At 39.4% G+C, this 24,862-nt stretch overlaps 2 protein-coding genes across 2 annotated transcripts; both read right to left on the bottom strand.

Annotated features, from left to right (window-relative positions):
• Positions 1-5,835: 5,835 nt before the first annotated feature.
• LOC146619040 (extracellular calcium-sensing receptor-like) lies at positions 5,836-9,758 on the bottom strand. Its single transcript, XM_085370994.1, has 9 exons — positions 9,619-9,758; positions 9,079-9,373; positions 8,906-8,992; positions 8,454-8,723; positions 8,046-8,252; positions 7,689-7,964; positions 7,035-7,262; positions 6,829-6,952; positions 5,836-6,746 (listed from the first exon to the last, which is right to left on the bottom strand). The coding sequence occupies exons 2-9, from the start codon at positions 9,337-9,339 to the stop codon at positions 5,836-5,838; spliced, it is 2,364 nt and encodes a 787-aa protein (XP_085227120.1). The 5' UTR covers positions 9,340-9,373; positions 9,619-9,758.
• A 6,210-nt stretch (positions 9,759-15,968) lies between these two features.
• On the bottom strand, positions 15,969-21,834 carry LOC146619039 (extracellular calcium-sensing receptor-like). The gene is made up of 9 exons (XM_085370172.1): positions 21,668-21,834; positions 21,076-21,370; positions 20,824-20,910; positions 20,402-20,671; positions 19,992-20,198; positions 19,635-19,910; positions 17,174-17,401; positions 16,963-17,086; positions 15,969-16,879 (listed from the first exon to the last, which is right to left on the bottom strand). The coding sequence occupies exons 2-9, from the start codon at positions 21,334-21,336 to the stop codon at positions 15,969-15,971; spliced, it is 2,364 nt and encodes a 787-aa protein (XP_085226298.1). The 5' UTR covers positions 21,337-21,370; positions 21,668-21,834.
• Positions 21,835-24,862: the final 3,028 nt, after the last annotated feature.

Below are 24,862 nucleotides of genomic sequence, written 5' to 3'. Positions count from 1 at the left end.
AGCATAAAAAAAGTAGGAATACAGCAAAATGAACAAGAGCAAATTACTTCGTAAAAATGAGCTCATGACAGCTTTCAGATTTTCTGACCTTAGTCATTGCATTTTATTGCATTGCCATTGCCTTTTATTGACATGAATCGTGCACACCGCCCTTCAGTGAAAATCAAGAAGAAAGGGCAGGGCTTAACCGTTTAAGACCTACCATAGAAAAGTCCGCAAGAGTTTACTTTATATTTTTACATGCTGTAGTGCCATTTTTGGGAGCATTTCAAGTTGCTATACATCAATACAACTGTTATAGCCCAAATTTTAATAATATGTATGCATTAAGTCCATAGTAACTACATAAATTGCAAAAAAGTGCAATAAACTACAAAAAAAATTAAAATTGTTTTTGTTTTGTTTTTTACATATATTTCTACTTGGAGAAATTTAAGAGGTTTATCCCTCAAAACTTTAAATACAAAAAAGTTGCAAAAAATAGTTTACAACAACAGGAAATTTATTTTGAGTGTCTTCATAGTTTTATTTTTGAGATACACCATTTTTTATATACTGCAGAAAAAACGAAAAACAATCCTATAATGCAAATTTGCAAAACAAAAACAGCATGTGCATCAAAATAAACTATTTAAAGTAGTGCAATTTGAGTCCTAAGCATCCCAGAAACTATTCAGAAAAGCATAAAGTCAAACATAACTTTTAAAAACATCAAAAAACATCAGTATGGGCTTTTAAGGCCTACAAGTAAAAAGCTACATTTTCCGCGAAAATGACGTCACTTCCGGTTTCGGGCAGGTAATGTCGGACATGCGATTGTTTGCGCTGACGTCTATTTTAATGTAGGAAGTGTTATGAACAGCTGATCGGATCGGCAAAGCGTGTTTCTGGAATATTATGTTTTTGTTCCTGCAAGCGCTTTTTATGCAATTTTTGCAAAGCTATATGTGGAAGGAAACCGTGACCTAGGTCAAGCTGATGGCATAAGATGTATGTACAACTCCTCCGGTTTCATATGCAAAAAATATTATTGTGCTAGCTTACGTGGTTCCGGTTCTACGGGGATTTAAAAATAGTTACGCAAAACGGAGCGTGCCCGCTCCGACCGGCTTTAAAGAGTTAAATACTGATCAGATATTACTTTTGTATCCAGGCAGATTTAGGTAAGATTAGGCAGATTTGAGTGTATTACTTCTCAAGATGACCTCAAGCTCACAAAATATAATTTATTTTTGTCTATGGTTTCATTTTTGTTAAATATCATTCTGTTTTTCAATGGTTATAATAGAATAATGAATGTTGTGTTGGTTCAACCAAGACACCAGGTGCACATGGAGCAATATGTATTGTGGTGAGCTGGGAATCTTACAACAAAAGACCCACACAGAGGTTGAGCCTGCAGTTCTACCCCAAGTCACGAGATTACACTAGCCGCTCCCAATACGCCATAATATCAAACTGTCACGGCTGGGAAGGCGAGCCGTGTGGTGTGGAGGAAGGAGGACCCAAGATGCAAGCAGTGGATGAAAATGCTAGTGAAGTTTATTTACAAGGTATAGTGGCAAACAAGCAGTGGGGCATGACAAATAACTGAGAACACCTAAACTGGGAGAACTAAAATAACAGACCTGGGAGCATACGACAAAGGGATGAGAGGATGAGAGGCAGAGAGGCAGACGACGAGCAGGACACCGAGTAACACAGACTGACACAGAGGAACACAGACGAACCAGCAACAGGCAGGAGAACACACAGGGCTTAAATACACACACCAGTAATCAGCGGATGAGAGACAGGAGGGCAACACAGCTGGGAGAAATCAGGGCTGATGGGACAGGGGAAACGTAAACTGAACACACTCACATCAGACAGAGACCTTCACAATAAAACAGGAAACTCTGACACGGGGAACCAAACAAGACACAGATCTAAACAGACAGCTTCACAAACAGATGGGTGACACCATAGACAGACAGAGACACAGACGCAGACTCAAAGGCAGACCGAATATAACACATAGAACTCAAACAATAATAATCATCATCATCATCATAATAAACTAGAAAATGATAATAAACTAAAAGCGCTGGGTCACCGACCCAGGACCATGACACAAACTGTAATTCATATTTAGCAAAGTTTATGGTGAATATCTCAACAAGCAATGTTTAAAAAAAAAAACCCAAAAAAACAAAACAGTCCAAATCCCAATAGTTTTTGACTGTAAAATTGTCATCATCAGAATTTTTTTATTCCATGAGTGAGTTTTTTTTTTAAATAATAATAATAATACATTTTATTTATAGGCCCCATTATAGACCGTCAAGGTTGCCTAACAATAGTACAAAATAAATAAATACATAAAATCACAAAGTAAATGAAAAAAAACAAGCATTAAAGTATAAAGGCAAGAATAAAAGCTAAACGAGGTAAATATAGGTTAAGACAGAATCATAATGAAGGCTAGGTAATTTTGAATAGATGGGTTTTAAGACGCGATTTAAAAGTGGTGAGAGAGTTTGTAGTCCGAAGATCTGGTGGAAGTGCATTCCAAAGTCTTGGGGAAGAACAACCAAAGGCTCTGCGTTCCAAGCAAGTGAGCAGGTGGAACAGACAGAACGGAAGTTGAAGAAGAGTGGCGTGTACGAGGGGTTAAGTATGTATGGAGAAGATCAGATATATGTGGGGGAGCAAGGTCACGAAGAGCTTTGAAGGTAAGAAGCAGGATCATGAAACTGAAACGGAGGTGAACTGGAAGCCAATGGAGCTGTTTAAGAACAGGTGTTGTATGTTCAATTTTTGGAGAGATTTATGAAGTAGGAATTTACCACAGAGAATTGAATTACAGTAATCGAAACAACATATGAGAAGAGCATTGACAAGAATGGTGGTACTGTTTGGAGAGAGTGAAGGACGAAGGCAGTTAATATTACGAAAATGATATTATTTATATGTGCTGTGAAGGAAAGAGTGCTGTCGAGGATGACACCAAGACTCTTAACTTGAAGGGAAGGTGTGACAACAGAGTGGTCAATGGATAATGAAAGACTTCTGGTTGGAACTTTAGTCAGTTTTGATTTGGTGCCTATTAGAATAAATTCTGTTTTATTGCCATTAAGTTTAAGAAAGTTGTGAGCAAAAACCAGACCTTGATTTCACTTAAACAATCAGAAATAGATGTGGGTGGGATAGTAGCTGTAGGTTTGGAAGATAAGTAGAGCTGGGTGTCATCTGCATAGCAGGGAAATTTGATGTTATATTTCTTGAATATATTACCTAGGGGTAGGAGATAGATAATAAAAAGTAAAGGACCCAGGACAGAGCCTTGGGGTGTACCGGAGTTAACTGGAGCAGATAGTGATCTGTGAGTGCGTAATTGAACAAACTGAATGGACAGAGAGATACGAGGTAAACCAGGCGAGTGCTGTACCATCGATGCCAAGAGATGTGTCACAGCCGGGCAGCCAACTCAAGGATTAGGATGCACACACCCAGGGCTGGACTGGGACAAAAAAATCAGCCAGGGCATTTTGACTAGCGACCGGCCCACCAGGTATTATAGGAAAATCCACAAAGCCAGGTGGCGCTCGGACTGGTCCCGCAGCTCTTCATGCTGGCGACGCACCTCCGCCGCCTGCTCCCGCTGGGCGGCCGCCATTTCGGCCACCCTCTGGCCCAGCTCCTCCCTTCCCTGGCTCCGATAAGGACCCGCCGTGCCGCCTCCTGGGTTTCGGCACCAATGTGGTGAGAACAAGGCACGACGGGACCACAGATCATCATTCAGAGCCATCTTTATTTACACTCACCACAACACAACACCACACACACCTGAGTCCCTGTGTTTTAACCTGGTGGGCGTGATTACGGATGCCGTGCAGGTGCGTCCATCCTCCCTGCACAGCACCGCAGACCACGCCCCACCACATATGTGTAAAAAAGATTTGTGTGTGTGTAAAAAAGATTTGTATGTGTAAAAAGAATTTGTGTGTGCGCAGTTCAAAAAAAGCGCCCCTCGGACAGCCAAACCCATCTGTTCTCTGATTGGATTGTTATATTTGTGATTGACATGACATTGACCAATCAGATGAAAGGAAGAAAAATAGGGTCAAAATTCGTACTTGTAACTTGCAGGGTTTTTTTTGGCTAAATCCACACACAAATCTTTTTTACGCACACACAAATTAATTTTACACATACAAATCCTGATTTACAAGTACAAAACTGATTTACAAGTACAAAATATTTATGACCACAATTGAGCCCATAAAGCTAGCCAAACAGTAAAGACACAGTGAGTAAATACTTTGGCAATAAATTAAGGAGTGAGTACACAGAGAATGTGCTTCGGATGAAGCACGTGAAGATTATACTATGAAAAAATAAGTTATCTAATTTTTTAAAATTAAATTGCTATGCAGATAAGCTACTCAAACATACCACTGTGTGTTGGAACAGGAAGTGATACTCTACCGCAGAGAGAGTGAACACCAAGTGACAGCGCCACTCAAAGGAGTGCCAAAGAAAGAAAGGGGAAACGCAGACAACCTGATGAGGAACAAAGGAAAACACACACAATATATACACAGAGGGTAATGTACCATGTACCATGTACCAGTACCGTGACATCTATACCATTTATTTTGATTATTAAGTCAAACTATCATCATCATCATCATATGACTCCTTAATGTAGGGAATAAACCACACAAAATTTATGGGAAATTGGAGGAACAAGCAGGAACTATGTGAAACCTCACAATGTATATATAAATAAAAAGATTAATAACACAATTTAACTGTTGGATCATTTTTGAAATCCTGAAGCAATGCAATTTAGCCATGCGGCTCAATGTAAGGAGCTCTCTGATTGGTTGGACAGACACAGGCTGGATGCCTGGATCTACACTGCTGTTTGTGCTTATACCTTTGCCCTGCTAAGAATTGTGTGTGCTTGTACAAAGGCCATTCAGCTTCAGGATTTACTCTAACCAACGCGTATATGTGAAGAATGAAGAGACCCTGCAATGAAACAAAACTGAACCTCTGAGTGTGCACCTGTGGACTCAGTCTGACTACCTGTTGAAGGTGGCTAACATGGCTAACACTAGCATCACTGCATGTAACCCTGTTATTCCTTCCTCATTCCTTATATGAATGAGAGAACTGACAGAGGGACGTATTTGAATATCTTCTGTTCCACCTTTCCTAACCTGGAAGCTGAGGATGACTTAATCCTGACAAGGACACAAACCTCAGCACATATCATAGATGTTTCATTCTCTGTGCAGCAATTTCAGAGACGGATCGCAACAACCACTCATTAAGATCGTCGAGAAATCTGTCCCTTTCTGGCAACTGTGGAAACTTCAAATAAGAAGAATAAGAATCCATATGTAATGGTTTGTTTATTTAGAGAAAGTAATTCTGTATTATGTATAAGGCTAAATTTAATCATGGTGAGCCACACACGTGCATTGGAAAAGTATAAATGATTCACATTTTAACACAATCATGAAAAAAAAATGTAATAGAGTTTCAATAGAGTACCTAACTGTTTTTAATATGTTCTCCTAACTGTTTTACCATGTTCTCACTTTCATGGTGTGAATGGAAAGAATTTTTTTAAAGGTTCAATATATTTGGTTAAATGTATAATATGTAATAATTTGTTTTTCTGCATTAACTTTTCTGCTACATATGGAAAAATATTGTGATTCAGTCCCACGGGAAATTATTGCTTTTTTGGTGTTGAGTTCTGGTCTCATTAGGATTATGCAACATTTGGGTCCAAAAAGTGTGATTAAGAACTGCTTTTCTAATCTATGTGAAAAATACTTAAGATTCACTGCCACGACCCATTATAGCCTTTTTTGTGTTCAATTCGGGTCTCATTATTATTATGTAACATTTGGGTCCAAACAGTGTGATCAACAGTCCAAAACTTGAGGCCAGGATGGCAAATACCTCCACTGCATCTGCATAATTTCCTGGTGAGCTGATATAAACAGGAACAAAGGCCACCCACACAGCACAGAAGATCAGCATGCTGAATGTGATGAGCTTGGCCTCATTAAAACTATCAGGGAGATTCCTTGCCAGGAATGCAATTAGAAAACTGAGGAAAGCCAGAACGCCAATATAACCCAGTAATACTGCAAAACCCACAGTGGACCCAAATGCACACTCATAAACAATCTTATCATTTTGGTATTGGGTGTTTTTATGTGGAGTTGGAGAGGAAGAGACAAGCCAGGTAGTGCAAATGGCTGCCTGAATAGATGTAAGAAACAGAACTGTTCCTCTCTGCTGCATAACACCAAACCACTTCAGACTGGTTCCCCCTCCTGGCTTGGAGGCTTTGAACACAGCCAGAACAACCATGGTTTTTACCAGGATGCATGAGACACAAAGCACAAAGCTGATCCCAAATGCTGCATGTCTGAGTTGGCATGTCCACATCCTGGGTCGTCCAATGAACAGAAGTGAACACAGGAAACACAACTTGAGTGACAACAATAGCTGGAAACTAAGTTCTGAATTGCTGGCACGTATTATAGGTGTTCTGCGATGGTAGAAAAAGATCCCTAGAACAACAGCACAAATGAGTGTGCCCAGCAGTGAAGTTGCTGCCAAACAAATACCCAGAGGCTCATGGTAGGAGAGGAACTCTGTCTTCTTGGGAACGCAGTAGTCACGCTGGGGGTTTGACCAAAAATCCTCTGGACAACTGGTGCACTCAAATGAGTCTTAAAAAGAAGAAGATGGTGAAATGCATATTATATTTCAAAGAAAAAAATAAATATGCCATGTTGAAAGATAAACACCTACTGCTTTTATTAGTAATTTTTCCCTCAGAACAAGGGATGCAGTCAAAACAGCATTTGGGTTCCGCCTTCCTTCTCACCATGTGGGTACCAGGAGGACAGCTCTCACTGCATACTGATCGAGGTGGCTATTGGACAAAGTTAAACATTACTTGCCAAAATTACATATGCTATACATGTGACAATGTAAAAGTCTAAGAAACGTATAACCTTTTTCAAATCAAAGTTCCAGAAGATTTTGTCTTCATCAAGTATGAGTTCTTCACCTTTGAAAGTTGACCTTTTAACCTCACCCACATTCTGAACTTCAGTGCTTCCATCAGGGAGCCACAACCAGTTCATCACATCGTAAATTGGTACCACATCACCATTCTCATCAAATGACACTTCATCACCAAATGGTGTGGTAAAGTTCACCCTTTCCAAGTAATAAACAAGCTGTTAAAAAAATAAAATAAACTATTGGACTCATTATATTTAAATATAGAAATCAAGGTATTTCACTAATAACCTGTATGTATGTGTACATAATAAACAAGCTGTTAAAAAAGTGATTCATCAGAAATAAATTATTTTTCACATTGAAATAGTGGCATACTATTCAGAGGTCATTATGCCTATTTTATTTAAATATAGAAATTACAGGAAGAACAAGTTATATCACAAAAGGTCAATGATCTCTCCGATCTAAATATACGAAGCACTACACTATCAGGAGTACAGAAAATCCTTTTAGCTCCTTCCAGCTGTTTAACCAGTAAAACATATGGCATTTTGTTTAATCCCACAGGATGAATGTCACCCTGAAAGTAATTACAAGCAAACAATTTGTTTAGTTAGATGGACTGTAAACTGATATCACACCTGCCATGGCTCCAGTGACTGCAAAGCACCACAGCTGTTCCCACTGAAAGGCCCTCTTCCTGGCTTGCACCGTAGCATGTCATCAAGGGAATATGCCAGGGCATAAACAGCTTTGTACACGTTATACTCAGGCCGCAGGTTGGTAATGTCCAAGAACTCATTGTCCACATTTTGCAGCTTTTCCTGTCCAGTGCATAATGCACCTCCACCTTCCAGCCAGCCTGGTGGAGCTGGTGCAAATCTGCACTGAAATGTGAATTCCCAAAACTGATTCACCTGAAATATTTAGATTTTATAAATATAAATTATGATAATATCTAGTTCTTGCACATACCATACTAAATGTAAAAACCTCACCATGCTATTTCCATAGCTATTGTTGTAATGTAGAGTGGGATGTATTTTTAACAGGAATTCCCTGAGCCCTGGTATTTCCCCATGGCGAATGGCAATACCCAGTGTACCACCCAGGTATGGCATAAGCTGAGGTGTTTGGAGCACAGCAGCTGCTGTCCAGGCCTCACTGGCCATCCACTGTAGGCCTGTTACATTTTGCGTCACTACCTGTGCATTGTAATATACCAAATATTGAAACTGGCAAATACTTTAGGGACATTATCATGCCATTGAATTGCTTCTCTTGCAAAATAATTCCACATGATTTAATTTCTTTACTCATTCACACAAACATACAAAATGTTTTACACACTATAGTTAATTCAAATCTTTATAATTATTAATAATAAAATTGTTGTAAAGCCAGACCTCATTCATAAGGTTTAGTATGTGACTCTCATATGCAAAGACAATTACAACTCGAGCTGTGGATTTTTTCATGACATTCACAATCCTCCTGACTTCATCTGTGTTTTTGTCCCGAGGCAAAACCTCAAAGTACGCCAGGCAACCTTCACCAGACCGACTGAGCTCAGATTGTAAGGATCTTGCTGCATTATGTCCATAATCATCATTACTGATGAGCAAACCTGCCCAAGTCCAGCCAAAATGTTTTAGAATCTGGATCATAGCACGTACCTATGTGAATACAGATTAGAACAGAGGTGCATAGTCTAGAAAAATCTTTCATTAGAGTTACTTTTCATCAGCTTTACAGCACATCATTATATATTCTGTTGGAAAACAGGTATTCATCAGGTATATCCTTAAATATACTTTAGTTCTTTATTTTTTATTGCTTTAATTTTGGTGATGTTTACCTGGAAAGCATCACTTGGTATTGTCCTAAAGAAGGATGGATACTTTTGACGATCAGTCAGACAGGAACATGTGGCAAAATAACTCACCTGTCAAAAATGCAAGCTTTATATTGTATTAAATATACAGTTAATTCAACCAACAATAACATGCTATGGTTAAACTGAGAACTTACCATAGGTACTCTGTACAAACCTAAGACGCTGGAGATAGCAATAGAACGTGTAGAGGAAGAATCACCCACAATCCCTATGACTAGAGGATTTCCAGCACATGCATGATCCAATATAATTTGTTCCTCTTGACCGTTGACTAATGACAATGCTCCTCGGAATCCAATTCCAAGTTCAGCACAGTTGTCATAAAGACTGTATCCTAAAGTCACATTAGGTAAAAGTTCAGAGTTTTTGTTGATTTCATCAATAGCAAAAGCCATGATTTGTGCCAGCCTAAATCCTTGTACATAGAATCTAAAAAAAGAAAAAGTTAATTATTGTAAAATAAAAACAAGATACTTGGAAAACGGAGTGCAAAATTAATTAACAAAAAAAATACAGACACTGAATGAAAACAATTAAAAGGACATTTTAATGAAAAAATAACAGCAGACGGTCAAGAAACTTGCATGATGATATTAATACTTTAGTTATAAAATACAATGGAACTCATTTCCCACAATTTTTTCTTTTCTTCATTCCCCCCTGGCCATACTTACCCATGACATGTAGGCTGTTGTGGTTCTGAGATAAAAGACAGGTCAGGAACACTTTTAAAAAAATGGACTGGAAACAGTCCACCCAGAATTACATCTCCAGTCTTGTGCACCCCATTTAGATGAAATTCTCCTTGTAACTGACAAGAGCTGGGAAATACAGAAGATAATAAAGCATAAGAAAAGTAGAAATATAGTAAAACAAGCAAGAGCAAATTGGTTTGAAATAATAACCACATGGCAGCTTTCTGATTTTCTGAGCCTAGTAATCAGGTTTTATTGTTTTGTCATTCCTTTTTATTGGAATACAGTGTTAGATAATCTTGCAGCCCACCCATCTGGGAAAAGGGGGCAGGGCAGACTTAGAAAACAGTAAAAGTGAATTAGTAGATAACAAGAACTTTGTTTTGTGTGTGTGTTTTGTTAATTTCATTTCTTTTTAACAGATGTAAAAGATTACTGAATATTTTTATGGTTCAACAAATGTATGAAATACACATCAAAAATATGATTCATGTACAGCAAGGTTTATGATGAAAATACCTTGTTAAAATAAAATATTAAGTCAAATCTAGCTGTCTTGGACTATAAAATTTCCATATTGTCAGAATTTTTTTTTTAATTTGTTCTTTTCACACAAAAGGAACCTATGCACACAGTGTTCCAAGACAAGTAAGTGTTTATTGTCAGAGTTTTTCATGATTTCTGCTTGGGCATCTCTCCAGTTGCCTCCACTCTGGCTCAGCTAGCACAGCTCTCTCATCAGGTGCTGGCATCCTACTCAAATAGGGGAGGTATGATTAGATGATGGTTATCAGCTGTGTAGGTTAGCCTTCCTGCCACCGCTCCACCCCTCCCCTGCAAAACCCCAGTCAAGGCTGAAGCCAGAATGTGGAGTTTATCCAACTTAAACTAGCATGTCCAGGGTCATGGGCCGTGGGTGGCGAAGCTCGACGAATGGAACAGTGGTGCAAGAGTTGATGGAGGAGAGGCATTGTTTTGCAGGTGTAGTCAAACAGGAGGGGGGAAGAGGAGGCCCGGGTGAGTCCAGAAAAATAGTGATCCGAGGCAGGGAGACAGGCAAGCCAGACTGTGAGGACTGGCCCTGGGACTGAGCTCCTCTCTTTTTAACTGGGTCCTGGACTTCCTGACCAACAGACCACAGTCTGTGAGGATCCACAATGTCTCCTCACCTTCCAGAGTCCTCAGCATTAGCTCCCCGCAGGGCTGTGTGCTAAAGCACCTCCTGTTCACACTGCTTACATATGACTGCTCACCCAACCATCCAAGCTGTCATATTGTAAAGTTTGCAGACAACACAGCTGTGGTTGGTTGCATCACAAACAATGATGAGACCGGCTAAAGGAAGGAGGTGGAACACTTGGAGGACTGGTGCAGGCAAAGCAATCTCTGCTTAAATGAGAAGAAGACGAAGGAGATGATTGTGGACTTCAGGAGGGGAACACACACACACACACACACACCCCTGCACGTTAGAGGATCTGCAGTCGAAGTAGTACCCAGCTACAAGTACCTGGGTACGTACCTGGATAGCAACCTCACCTGGAAAAACAACACTTCCAGCCTGATCAGGAAGGCTCACCAGAGGCTCTACTTCCTGCGGAGGTTGAAGCGTGTGGGAATGGAGAGCTCAGTCCTCATCTCCTTTTACAGATGTGCGGTAGAAAATGTTCTGTGCTCTGGCATCAACGTGTGGCACGGAAAATGCACTGTGGCAGAGGGGAAAGCTCTACAGAGGGTGTTGAAGGCTGCACAAAGAGTTGTCGGAGGCAGCCGCCCAACCGTCACAGACATATAAGCCTCCAGATGCAGGAAGAGGGCCACCTGTATCATGAAGGACCCCACTCACCCAGCACACACACTCTTTGTCCCGCTCCCCTCAGGCAGGAGGCTGAGGAGCATTAAATGCAAAACCACCAGACTGAGAAACAGCTTCATTCCAGAAGCTGTGAGACTTCTCAGTGCATAATGGACAAGAACTGTTATTGTAGCACCTTAACCACTACTTGACACTTATTGACACTGTAACTTTATCAATGCATGTCATCATGCCCTTTGCAGCTAAAGTATTTATTTACACCCATATTTATACCCACACTCTATACCCATACTCCATACTGGTACTCAGGTTGTTGCACTCTACTTATGGTATTATTTATTGTATTGTCTTATTACTTGTCATTTCTGTTTGTTAAAAAAAAAACAAATAACAACCCCCCCCCCCAACTATTTATTTATTACTTTAAAAAAAAAATTCTGTTTCTTCATTATTTTTGTTTCCTTTCACTCCAGGACCATGTATACATAATTTCATTCCACCTCATGTTAACATGTGATGCGAATGACAAATAAAGCTCCTTGAATCCTTGAATGGCTACCAGCTGGTGGAGAGCAAGGGAGATCAGTGTCCAGGTGAGTGTGTCATGGATCGGCTGTGTGGCAGGCGGGAGGAGGACCCAATCGCAAGATTCACAAACACGGGGATGAACTCAAAAGCAGCTTTATTGCTGACAGGCAGAACATAGGAAATACAGAACTCAACTAAACTGGGAATCAATAAACTAACACTCGTAGGGAGACACAGGGAATCCACACAGCAATGAGGGAGAACGCGACGCCGAACAGAGGGAGACGCAGACAGAAATACACAGAGGGTTAACGAGGAAAGTGGGAACACACGGGGAACACAGCTGACACAGATAACCATAACGAGACAGGGCGGGGTGAACATAACACTGACGGGAGACGGGCAGAGTCAAACAGGAAGTACAGAGGTTCAGACAGGAGGAGAGAGAGCACGGGGAAAACACAGACATAACGGGCAGGGGAAACATGGAATAAAACATAAGGAGAGACGAGGGCTCACAGATACACAGAGGGGCACACAGGGGGTAAAAGCCACGAAGGGAAAACACACAGGGAACAACATAACAGGGCAACTCAGGAAACAGAACCTAAACAGGGAACTAAATACAAAAATACAAGAGAACTAAGAATACTGGGCCAACACGGCCCAGGACCATGACAGAGTGTGGCTATTGCAAGGTTGAATGATTGTCCAGGAAGCTAATGGGTAAGCAGATGTTTTGGCAAAGGCTGATTGCTGGTCTTAAATACTGCTGGCTCAGTCAGTCTCAAAATGGGAGTGAACATGATAGACTTACACTGGTTCTAAATGAGAAAACTCTTTAACAGTTGAATTCACTGAGGCTCATTTATCACAGCACAAAATATATAAAATGAGGCAGCAGTGAGGCAGCAGAAAAAGTTACAAATCTGTTACAAATAAGTCCTGACTTACAACACAACAACAGCTGTGGAAACAACATGGTACTACTACTACTATAGTAGTTGCAAGAATTTCTTAATATTATTGTTTTTAATTTAATTGTTTGTAACATTTTCAATAAATTTCAGGTGAATCACAAAATGTTTTACACACTATAGTTAATTCAAATCTTTATAATTATTAATAATAAAATTGTTGTAAAGCCAGACCTCATTCATAAGGTTTAGTATGTGACTCTCATATGCAAAGACAATTACAACTCGAGCTGTGGATTTTTTCATGACATTCACAATCCTCCTGACTTCATCTGTGTTTTTGTCCCGAGGCAAAACCTCAAAGTACGCCAGGCAACCTTCACCAGACCGACTGAGCTCAGATTGTAAGGATCTTGCTGCATTATGTCCATAATCATCATTATTGATGAGCAAACCTGCCCAAGTCCAGCCAAAATGTTTTAGAATCTGAATCATAGCACGTACCTATGTGAATACAGATCAGAACAGAGGTGCATAGTCTAGAAAAATCTTTCATTAGAGTTACTTTTCATCAGCTTTACAGCACATCATTATGTATTCTGTTGGAAAACAGGTATACATCAGGTATATGCTTAAAAATACTTTAGTTCTTTATTTTTTATTGTTTTAATTTTGGTGATGTTTACCTGGAAAGCATCACTTGGTATTGTCCTAAAGAAGGATGGATACTTTTGACGATCAGTCAGTTCCTCTGAACCATTTTTGGGAATTCACATTTCAGTACAGATTTGCACCAGCTACATAAGGCTGTGTGGAAGATGGAGGAGCACTATGCACTGGAAAGGGGGATCAAGAAAATAGGAACACTGAGTTCTTGGACATTTCCAACCTCGGATCTGAGTACAATGTGTTTAACGTTGTGTATGTGCTGGCATATTCCCTTGATGACATGCTGAGGTACAAGACAGGAAGAGGGCCATTCAGGCAACACAGCTGTGCCACATTGCAAACACTGGAGCCACGGGAGGTGTGATATCAGATTACACTCCATCTGTCATGGTCTAGCAGTCCTCACCGGCCGACCTGCCTGTTTTGGTGTTTATGTTTATATTTCTACTCCCCTCCCATCTCTGTCTCCCTGTTATGTGTGTTTTGTGTGGGACTTGCATGTCCCTGGAAGTTTGGGTTCCGAGCGCCATCTGACCCGGAAGTGTTTCCGCGCTGGAGTCAGCCACACCTGCCTCTTGTAAGTCACTGCCAGCTGCTACGTATTTTTTTTTCCTACTTAACCGTGTGACTGAGCTTCAGTTAACTCGCCTGTACAGCCATGGATTGCTTTGGGAAAGCAATCTTTTTGGCTAGTTAAAATATCTTAATAGATTACAGATTATACCTTTTGATAGGAATTAAAAATGAAATGAGATATCATTCAGGACAGATATGTTTGAGGAGGAATGTCCTTTATGGGATGCAACAGGGAGGTAGAGTCTACAGCCCAATCTGGCGTGGAGGTGTGGACAGCCAGATCTGGCGCCCCACTTCCCGCTCTCCTATCTATCTTGTCTCTTTTCTCTCTTACTTCTCACTATCACCTTTTCTATCCCTGTAAAGCAGTGTTGCCAACTCCTCAATAAGGAAAATCATTGTCCTAAAAGTCGCTAGAAGTCGCTTAATGACATTATTGCATAATTTGCATAATTGATTATGCTTATGTAATTGTAACCGACGCTGTAAAAGAGAGAAATAACATTGTAGAAGAGACATCAAGTGAGCAAAAAACACCTTAAATGCATTTAGAATATATTTAGAACTACAAATTAAATTTCTTTTAGCAATTATTGTTTTTTTAATGTCACAATTCCAACACTGCTCCGGCAAAAGTGACCTGAAGTAGGAACTCTGGCCTGAGTTACTTTGTGTGTGTGTGTGTGTGTGTGTGTCTTTTTAAGTAGTTTTAAACCTATGATCCACCAAAAGTAACAGTAAAAGAAGAACAATTTAACCATAACATTGTTAACAAACTACATTAACAATTGAAATGGACAAAAAAGAGGCAATAGAAAAAACAGTGGCAATGTGAAATAATCATGGGAACTAGTCTTGTCCTTATTCAGGCTAATTGTTTTTTGTTTTGTGTTTTTTCAGACAACCCTCCACACACATAGGCTGTGCTGGCTCACAGAAAGAGTGGGCCATCCTCATTTTGGTGAAGATTCTCTATGGTAGGTTCAGCAACTGTAGCACTTGACTATAATGATCAAGCAGCTGATGTGCCAAAAAGCTGCAAAATATTATCAGCCAGCTGGTGTTCATAGCAAGCCTCACCAGACAGCTTCGGTCAAATGGAATTAAGGTTCTGCAAGGTAATCCAATTTCTAAGTTTGCAATGATTGGAATGATGGATTTTAGTGCATTGATTTATTTTAGACAAAGAAAAATATGCATTTACCGCTGCTCCCGCCCTGTGTGTTACAGTCAGGGCGGGAGCAGCGGCTTTGCTCATGCGCAATTCACTTGCAGTTTGGACGCGTAGGGGTGAACATCTCCTGCTCTGACAGCGGCTGGGGGCAACTGCTACGTGAGGACTATCCGCTCCCTGTGAGCGCCTTGGTACGGGTGTGGTGCCTACGGCAGCACCCGCTGCTTGTTGAGAGTAAGAGCGATATGTGCTTTCACGTCAAAAAGTGTTTCTTAGTACACATCAGTTCCTGATATACAATAATTCCATAATTACAGATATGCAAATTAAACACAAGTATACTATGAATTCTGGGTGGATCCATATTGAAATGTTTTATTGAGAGAAAGTAATTTATAGTTTAATGATGTATAAGGTTAAATTTAACTGTTAAGAGTTAATAGCATTTGAGAAGTGTGAGTGCTTTATATTTTAACTCCATCATGAAAAAAAAATAGTAGTAGAGTAAAATAACTGTTTTTGCATCTTCTCACTTTCATGATGGAAGTGGAAAAAAGTTTTTTTCAAGATTCAGTATGTTTGGTTATATGTATTATTTATATCTATATATCTTTCTGCATGTAATTTTCTGTTATGTATGGAAAAAATATTATGATTCAGTCCCACGACACATTATTGCTCTTTTAGTGTTTAGTTCTGGTCTCATTATTATTATGTAACATTTGGGTCCAAACAGTGTGATTAACAGTCCAAAACCTGAGGCCAGGATGGCAAATACCTCCACTGCATCTGCACGATTTCCAGGTGAACTGATATAAACAGGAACAAAGGCCACCCACACAGCACAGAAGATCAGCATGCTGAATGTGATGAGCTTGGCCTCATTAAAACTATCAGGGAGATTCCTCACCAGGAATGCAATTAGAAAACTGAGGACAGCCAGAACGCCAATATAGCCCAGTAACACTCCAAAACCAACAGTGGACCCAACTGCACACTCATACACTATCTTGTCATTGTGGTATTGGGTGTTTTTATGTGGAGTTGGAGAGGAAGAAACAAGCCAGGTAGTGCAAATGGCTGCCTGTATAGCTGTAAGAAACAGAACTGTTCCTCTCTGCTGCATAGCACCAAACCACTTCAGACTGGCTCCCCCTCCTGGCTTGGAGGCTTTGAACACAGCCAGAACAACCATGGTTTTTACTAGGATGCATGAGACACACAGCACAAAGCTGATCCCAAATGCTGCATGTCTGAGTTGGCATGTCCACATCATGGGTCGTCCAATGAACAGAAGTGAACACAGGAAACACAACTTGAGTGACAGCAAAAGCTGGAAACTAAGTTCCGAATTGCTGGCACGTATTATAGGTGTTCTGCGATGGTAGAAAAAGATCCCTAGAACAACAGCACATATGAATGTGCCGAGCAGTGAAGTTGCTGCCAAACAAATACCCAGAGGCTCATGGTAGGAGAGGAACTCTGTCTTCTTGGGAACGCAGTAGTCACGCTGGGGGTTTGACCAAAAATCCTCTGGACAACTGGTGCACTCAAATGAGTCTAAAAAGAAGAAGATGGTGAAATGCATACTTTATTTCACTGAAAAAAAATGAAATATGCCATGTTGAAAGATAAACACCTACTGCTTTTATTAGTAATTTTTCCCTCAGAACAAGGGATGCAGTCAAAGCAGCATTTGGGCTCCCACTTCTTTCTCACCATGTGGGTACCAGGAGGACAGCTCTCACTACATACTGATCGAGGTGGCTATAGAACAAAATTAAATATTGACTGCCAGAATAATATTTACTGTACATGTGATAAAATATAAATGTCTGAAGAAACATATATAACCTTTCTCGAATCAAAGTTCCAGAAGATTTTGTCTTCATCAAGTATGAGTTCTTCACCTTTGAAAGCTGACCTCTTAACCTCACCCACATTCTGAACTTCAGTGCTTCCATCTGGGAGCCACAACCAGTTCATCACATCGTAAATTGGCACCACATCGCCATTCTCATCAAATGACACTTGATCACCAAATGGTGTGGTAAAGTTCACCCTTTCCAAGTAATAAAGAAGCTGTTAAAAGAAATAAAATAAAGTATTACACCTATTATAATTAAATATAGGAATTAATTAATCATACAAGGTATTTCACTAATAACCTGTATACATGTATACAGGTCAGTGAACTCTCTGGTAAGTGACCTGGTATACAACACATTTTACACAGTATAGTAAATCAAATCTTTTTTAGTCTGCTGTGGCCAGTGTCATCCTCTATGCATGCTGGGACAGCAGGTTGAGAGTCGCCGATGCCAACTCAATAAATGAACCAACTCCAGGCCTCAAGGGCTGGTGTCCTGCAGGTTTTAGATGTGTCCTTCTGTGTCCAAAGATTGTTTAAATGTCTAAATTATCTCCCCAACATGGCAACAGTGGTTCCCAAAGTGGGGGGTGCAGAGCCATTGCAGAGGGGCGCGGAATGAATTAAAAAAAGAATGATTGGACACTGATAGCATAATGGACATGTTTTTTGACGGGTCTCTCACAGAAACGCAAGACAGAAGATGAAGCATCGCCAAATATGCTTCCAAACCAACTTCCTTCAAAGCCAAAGAAAAATATGATGAAGCATATCTCACCTTTGGCTTTACCTGTACAACGGTGGTGCCAAGTAAGGGTGGGTTTCAATGATCAATTTTGCGATCGATCTATTAAATCCTGAATTAATTTTTAAATATAAATGTCTATTGCCAGAAATGCCAGGATCTCAGGTTAAAGCTCACAAAACTATATCAACAACCACCAAACAGCTAAAACAGCAAATGAGTGCAGGTAAACGGATTCCACAGAAAGATGTAAACATAAAGTGCGGACCCGACGCATCAGAATCTGTGAGATGCCAGCTTTCTCCCCCGACGGCAGGTACACAGACACGCCATTGGTACTGAAAGCCTGTCTCACAGCTTCTGATGTTGCAGGTTTTGTAACTCTCTGATCAAAATTCACTGAACCAGCGGCAAAAAAGATCCAAACTATGCTTCACATTTGATAAACATTGTCATTAATTCCCTCTTACTTTGGCTGTTTTGCTTCTACCACAGTAAAACCCCACTTCCTACACAGCTCTCTCTCTCTCTGTGTATTTCAAGGACAGTTTCCCATCTAAAAATCTTGGGTTTTTTGCTTTAGTTCCTTGCTTATTACGCAAAAGTCTACTGTTGTGTTCACTTCAGCAGCATGTGGTAATGTTCATATGTTGATTCATGGTTTTCTTCAGTTTTTGATTTAATCCAGAATATATTTAAGGGGGTTATCTGCTATATAAAAAGCCAGGCCAGGAAAATCTCCTTCCTCCTTGTTTTTCTGTGTTTTATCCTCAGTTACGTTGACACGAAGGCATCTGGTGTACATCTCTGATGAAGTCTCACAAGTGTCAGTACTGATAAATGATCAAAATTATAATATTTCTGACTGTCTCAGTCAAAATTGAATTGAATCGAATCGGAATGCAATCAATTATAGAAATTAGTGACGATACCCAGTCCTAGTGCGAAGGTAGGTATCCCCGACAGAATTTGTTTCCCCTGCGTTGGGAGCACTCACTGGGCTGTCCAAATCACAGACAAACAGTATTCCACATTCTTGATTTTTAGTTCACAAACACTTCTTATAATGACTAACTACTCCTGATATTTTGGAGATGTTAGCTCTTTAGACAGTAAAGTTACAGTGGGATACAAATAATATCAGCCTGATCCTGCTGCAATTTGTTCCCCTCAATTCAATTCATGAACAAACAGTATCCCACAGTTGTTTATGTTTTTGAACCCATTTTGCACAGAGAGGCATTTTTTGAAAAATGTATTGATAGCAATGTTGAATGTTATTACACAGTTAAAAAAAACAACTACACATACAATAATTACAACATAAGGATGGTTTGTTTTTCTGTTATTTAAAAGAGGTAGTAGTTTATTTATTTAGAGCTATTTCATATACTCTGAACTATTTAATATATTTATTTAATTTAGTTCAGTCTGCTACTGTCATTATCTTGGAGCAACTGTAACCACATAATTTCCTTAGGGATTAATAGAGTATTCTGATTCTGATCTAAATACATTAAAACTACTTTATATCAGGTGTACAGAAATAGAGGAGCACAGAAAATCCTCTTAGCTTCTTCCAGCTTTTTTACCATTAAACTAATATGGCATTGTATTTAATCCTACATGGTGAATTTTGCTCTGAAAGTAATTACAAGCAAACAATTTATTCATAGGTGGAGGGTAGTTTGATATCACACCTGCCATGGCTCCAGTGACTGCAACGTGGCACAGTTGTGTCCACTGAAAGGCCCTCTTCCTGGCACGCACTGGAGCATGTCATCAAGAGAATGTGCAAAAGCATACACAGCTTTATACACATTGTACTCAGGCCGCAGGTTAGAAATGTCCAAAAATTCAGTGTCTACTTTTTCTAGATCTTCCTTTCCAGTGCATAATGCACCTCCACCTTCCAGCCAGCCTGGTGGAGCTGGTGCAAATCTGCACTGAAATGTGAATTCCCAAAACTGATTCACCTGAAATATTTAGATCTTATAAATATGAATTATGATAATATAGGGTTCTTGCACATACCATAGTAAAGTATAAATACTCACCATGCTATTCCCATAGCTATTGTTGTGATGTAGATTGGGACGTGTTTTTAACAGGAATTCCCTGAGCCCTGGTATTTCCCCATGACGAATGGCAATACCCAGTGTACCACCCAGGTATGGCATAAGCTGAGGTGTTTGGAGCACAGCAGCTGCTGTCCAGGCTTCACTGGCCATCCACTGTAGGCCAGTTACATTTTGCCTCACTACCTGTGCATTGTATTATACCAAATGTATAAAGTGATACTGGAATAGGGACATTATTATACCATTCAAGTAGTTGCTGATCTTGGAAAATACCTCCAGGTGACTAGCTTTCTTTACTCATTCACACAAACACACGACATGTTTTACACAATGTAATAAATGAAATCTTAGTAATTAGTAAAAATGTAATTGTTTTATATCCGAACCTCTTCCATGAGGTTTATCATGCCACTCTCATGTGCAAAGATAATGACAACTCGAGCAGTAGAGGTTTTCATCACATTCACAATCCTCCTCAGTTCATCTGCGTCTTTGTCCCAGGGTAAAACCTCGAAGTAAGCAAGGCAACCTTCACCAGACCGACTGAGCTCAGATTGTAAGAATCTTGCTGCATGAAGTCCATAATCATCATCACTGACGAGCAGACCTGCCCAAGTCCAGCCAAAATGTTTTAGAATGTGAATCATAGCACGAACCTAAGTGAATACAGATTAAAACATTATTGCAAAGACAAGGAAAATCTTTAAATCTATAACCATTATCTTCACTGAAGCCACACAATAATAAAATAGCGTGTAATAGCACAGTCTTGACACACAATAATGAAAGATTACTGAAAGATTTTCACCTGGAAGACATCACTTGGGATCGTCCTAAAGAAGGATGGATATTTTTGATGGTTACTCAGGCAGGAACACGTGGAAAAGTAACTCACCTGTGAAAATTACAGACTGTATATTGTAGAAATATGTAAAAACCTAAATACTGCAGTTTTTCAATTTTGTTGTGTAAACTAAGTCGGTTTTGACAAGTGGCTTTAAAATTGCAGTTACATTAAAATGATCCAGCAACACTGTTTCTTGCTAAGCAGATGACTTACCATAGGTACTCTGTACAAACCTAAAATGCTTGAGATAGCAGTAGAGTGTGCCGAGGGAGAATCACCAACAATCCCTAAGACTGGAGGATTTCCAATACATGTATTATCTAATATAATTTTTTCCTCTTGACCACTGGCTAAAGACAATGCTGCACGGAATCCAATTCCAAGGTTGATGCAGTTATCATAAAGAGTGTATCCCAGAGTGACATTAGGTAGCAGATTGGAGTTGCTGTTGATCTCATCAATAGCAAAAGCCATGGTTTGTGCCAGTCTAAATCCTAGTTCATAAAAACTAAAAAGAAGAAAAAAGAGAGAGATAATTATTGAATAATACAGTAATACAGCAGAATACTTGGAAAACTTATTGCAAAACTAACAAAAGAATTACAGAAAATTAATGACAACAATTAAAGATATATTTTAATTTAAAAAAACCCAAAACAGATGCTTCAGCCAAGAAACATATTTTTTTTCACAAATGTATTAATACACAAAGTATACTTTGGTAATAAAATGCATATTGACATTGGCACTGATTTTCCCCATTTTCTTCTTTCTTCTTGTTTTTTTCCCACCCTGTCATACTTACCCATGGCATTTAGGCTGTTGGGGGTCTGAGATAAAAGACAGGTCAGGAACACTTGTAAAAAAGTGGACTGGAAAGAGTCCACCCAGAATGACATCTCCAGTTTTTTTATTCCCATTTAGATTAAATTGTCCCTGTAATTGACAGGAGGGAGAGATGATATCAGAAGATGATACAGCATAAGATAAAGAGAAATAAAGCAAAATGAGCAAAATGGTTTGTAATAATAACCACATGATAGATTTCTAATTTTCTGAGTCTAGTAATTAGGTTTTATTGTCTTGTCACTCCCTTTTGTTGGAAAGTGTTGACTAATCTTGCACACCACCCATCTGGGAAAAAGACGTAGCAGGGGGAGGGTCTAAAATATACTACATTTCCTGTCCAGTGCAAACACTATAAGGGAATTAGATGGATGCCAAGAACTTTGTTTTTTGTGCGTTTCGTTAATTTCATTTTGATTGATTTTTATTTTCAGTTTTAAAAAATTAATGAATATTCTTAATAAGCCCAAAAGGTTTATGGTGAAAAAAAAAAAACGTTTTAAAAAATCATCTAGGCCAAATTTAGCTGTCTTTAACAGTAAATCTTTCATATTATAAGAATTGTTTTTCTTGTGACACAAAAGGACCCAATTCACACAGTGTTGCCAGACAAGTAAATGTTTATTGACATAGTTTTTCATGATTTCTGCTTTTGCAGCTCTCCAGTTGCCTCCACTCTAGCTCAGCCCAACACCGCTCTCTCATTGGGCCCCCACACTCTATTCAAATAGGGAGGTATGATTAGATGATGGCAATCAGCTGTGTAGGTCAGTCTCCCCTGCCACCACATCCTGAACCCACTGCTCCACCCCTCCCCTGCACCCAAACACAAACCACACCAAAAAACAGGCAACATTTACTTATATAGTTTTTTTTTTTATTCCACAAAAGAGAATCCATATCCACAAATTACTGTTTTCAAATATAGAACTTTACAGCATTAGAAAGGATATTTAGAGCCTGGTATCCATGCTCAGTAATCCAGCTAAAGAAATTCCAGAAATTTGATTCTGTTCATCTGGAGGTAGCATTTTCATTGTGGGAAACATTTACTTGCACTGCCCGCAGGTTGGGGAAACCTGCAGTCAGTGGAAACTGAGGAAGTCATTTAGATGAGTGATGAAACATTTTTCTCATTGAAAACACTACTTCTAGATGAAAAGATAAAATTCCTTTCTTTGGCTAGGACTACATCAAGCTGGTACATGAGGAAACAGCACATGAGATGGAAGACTACAGGAACCACCTGAGATACAGCCTCAGATGCAGAAAGAGCAACTTCACTTTCAGAGTTATGGAGACAAAATTGTGGATGTGGAAGCACAGCAAATGGAAATTTCAACCCATCTCAACAATGCAAAACCCCCAGTGTCTAATATCAGCATTGAGGAGACACCAAGATCATCATCCATACATGTGTAGGTGCACATGTCTTGAAGCATGCTCAATCATCCAGGTAAGTAAATTTTAATTCTGTTTCTTTTCTGGAAATAGATTTTCAGTAGAAGAAACGTTTCGTCACTCATCCCAGTGACTTCTTCAGTTAACTGCAGGTTTCCCAAACCTTATAAACAATACCTTTGCACAATGACTGAAACTAGCCCACTGAATGAACAATGGGCTGTGAGATCAGTTTAAAAAACCCAAAAACCACAGAGACGAATTTGAAGTTGAGATGAATTTTCAGAGAAATTTCAGAGAAAGTTTGTCTTAACTGTTCTGATACTCCTGATACATAGGGGGTCACTACAGGTTTTCACTTAGGCAGCAGCTGTCCTTCTCTCCTGGATCAGCTGGAGCTTTCTTTAGGCACTTTTTTTAGCTTTTACAAATGTCCAGCAGGGAAAACATTTACTCAGGGCCTTCTTATATGATGTTCTTCTGCTTCCCTGGCCGATGTGTCTGTGCGGATGGTGTTGGCTCTATGTTGTAGCGTCCTGATGACACCCAATATGCTCCAATGGATAATGAGAATCAAACATTAAATACTGATCTTTATGCACAGGTTTACGGCACACATCAGCTTTTAAATGTCCCTCATTACAGATGGAAATCTCACAATCTAACAAGACTAACCTGCAATTTTTGGGGTGTAGGTGTAGGTGCTGAAACAAACAGACGGCCATGAGAAACATTTCTCACTACTTCATATCAGCAGTACTTACGTGCCCCTGAAATGAGACCATGTAGTATTCACAGAAAGAGCGTGAAAGATTGTTTGAGCAGGACAGACTTGAAATCTCCTTCCTTTATCTACTTCACATGAACATCAACTTGAGTGATATTCATGTCCACCAAACTTTACACTTAGAAGGATGCATCCATTGGACAATGAATGTTAAATAGAAAGCACGGGGTGTATAAATGGGTGTGAATGTTTGAATCAGGCAAGTTGCATTAAGCAAATCAGGTAGAATGGAAAAGCACTATATAAGAACCAGATAATAGCTGTGTAATTTACGCCACTGCTTTGCATTGCAGTTGGTAATTTAAGGGTTGGTTAGCTGCTTGGCCATGGAAACCTATTCCATGAAGGTCTCTACCCAATGTTCTTCAGCTAATTTGAAGGCCACATGGAATTTGGAGTTCTGTAGTGATTGACTCTGCAAAAAAGTTGGCAACTTCTGTCCACTATGCTCCTGTCCACTTGCTGACGCCACTCTGTGATTTTACATGACCTACCACTTCATGGCTGAATTGCTGTTATTCCCAATCACAGTAACTTTGTTTTAATACCACTCAGCTTGTTGGATAGGATGCATCCTATCATGGTGCTACACTGCAATTCCCTGAGCTCTAGAAAGTGATTCATTCTTGAGTTTGCTTGAGTTTACTTGAGTTTATACGTCTGTGGCCATGGAAATGATTAAACACCTGAATTCAGTATTTTGATTTTGATTCGTGAGATAATACTTTCAGTTATATAGAAAATAAAAAGATACTTTAATACATGCTCACTGAAGTCCACTTAGTGTGGCTTTAAAAAACTAAATCAATACAAAACCCTAAAATATTCTGATTATATAGCAATTTTGCAGTCAAAGACAAATCAAATAGGGAATAGAATTTTTAAACATGACCTTTCTGAGACATTCATGATAAAACCTGCTGTACATAAATTGAAATTTTGATGTTTATTTTTCCTTTTATACAT

This window comes from Diplotaxodon limnothrissa, linkage group LG14 (genome assembly GCF_057381915.1).
Source record: "Diplotaxodon limnothrissa isolate DT_005_m linkage group LG14, D_limnothrissa_male_GT1.1, whole genome shotgun sequence".
Classification (NCBI taxonomy): domain Eukaryota; kingdom Metazoa; phylum Chordata; class Actinopteri; order Cichliformes; family Cichlidae; genus Diplotaxodon; species Diplotaxodon limnothrissa.
This window is presented reverse-complemented; position numbering and strand designations above follow the sequence as displayed.

Coding starts and splice junctions, on each gene's coding strand:
- LOC146619040 (XM_085370994.1), bottom strand. CDS start 9,339: ATGGCTTTTGCTATTGATGAAATCAACAAAAACTCTGAACTTTTACCT. Junction 8,993..9,078: donor GTTTGTACAGAGTACCTATG/GTAAGTTCTCAG, acceptor CATTTTTGACAG/GTGAGTTATTTTGCCACATG. Junction 8,724..8,905: donor TACCAAGTGATGCTTTCCAG/GTAAACATCACC, acceptor GTATTCACATAG/GTACGTGCTATGATCCAGAT.
- LOC146619039 (XM_085370172.1), bottom strand. CDS start 21,336: ATGGCTTTTGCTATTGATGAGATCAACAGCAACTCCAATCTGCTACCT. Junction 20,199..20,401: donor TGATAAACCTCATGGAAGAG/GTTCGGATATAA, acceptor TACAATGCACAG/GTAGTGAGGCAAAATGTAAC. Junction 17,402..19,634: donor AGTCACTGGAGCCATGGCAG/GTGTGATATCAA, acceptor TTCTTTTAACAG/CTTCTTTATTACTTGGAAAG.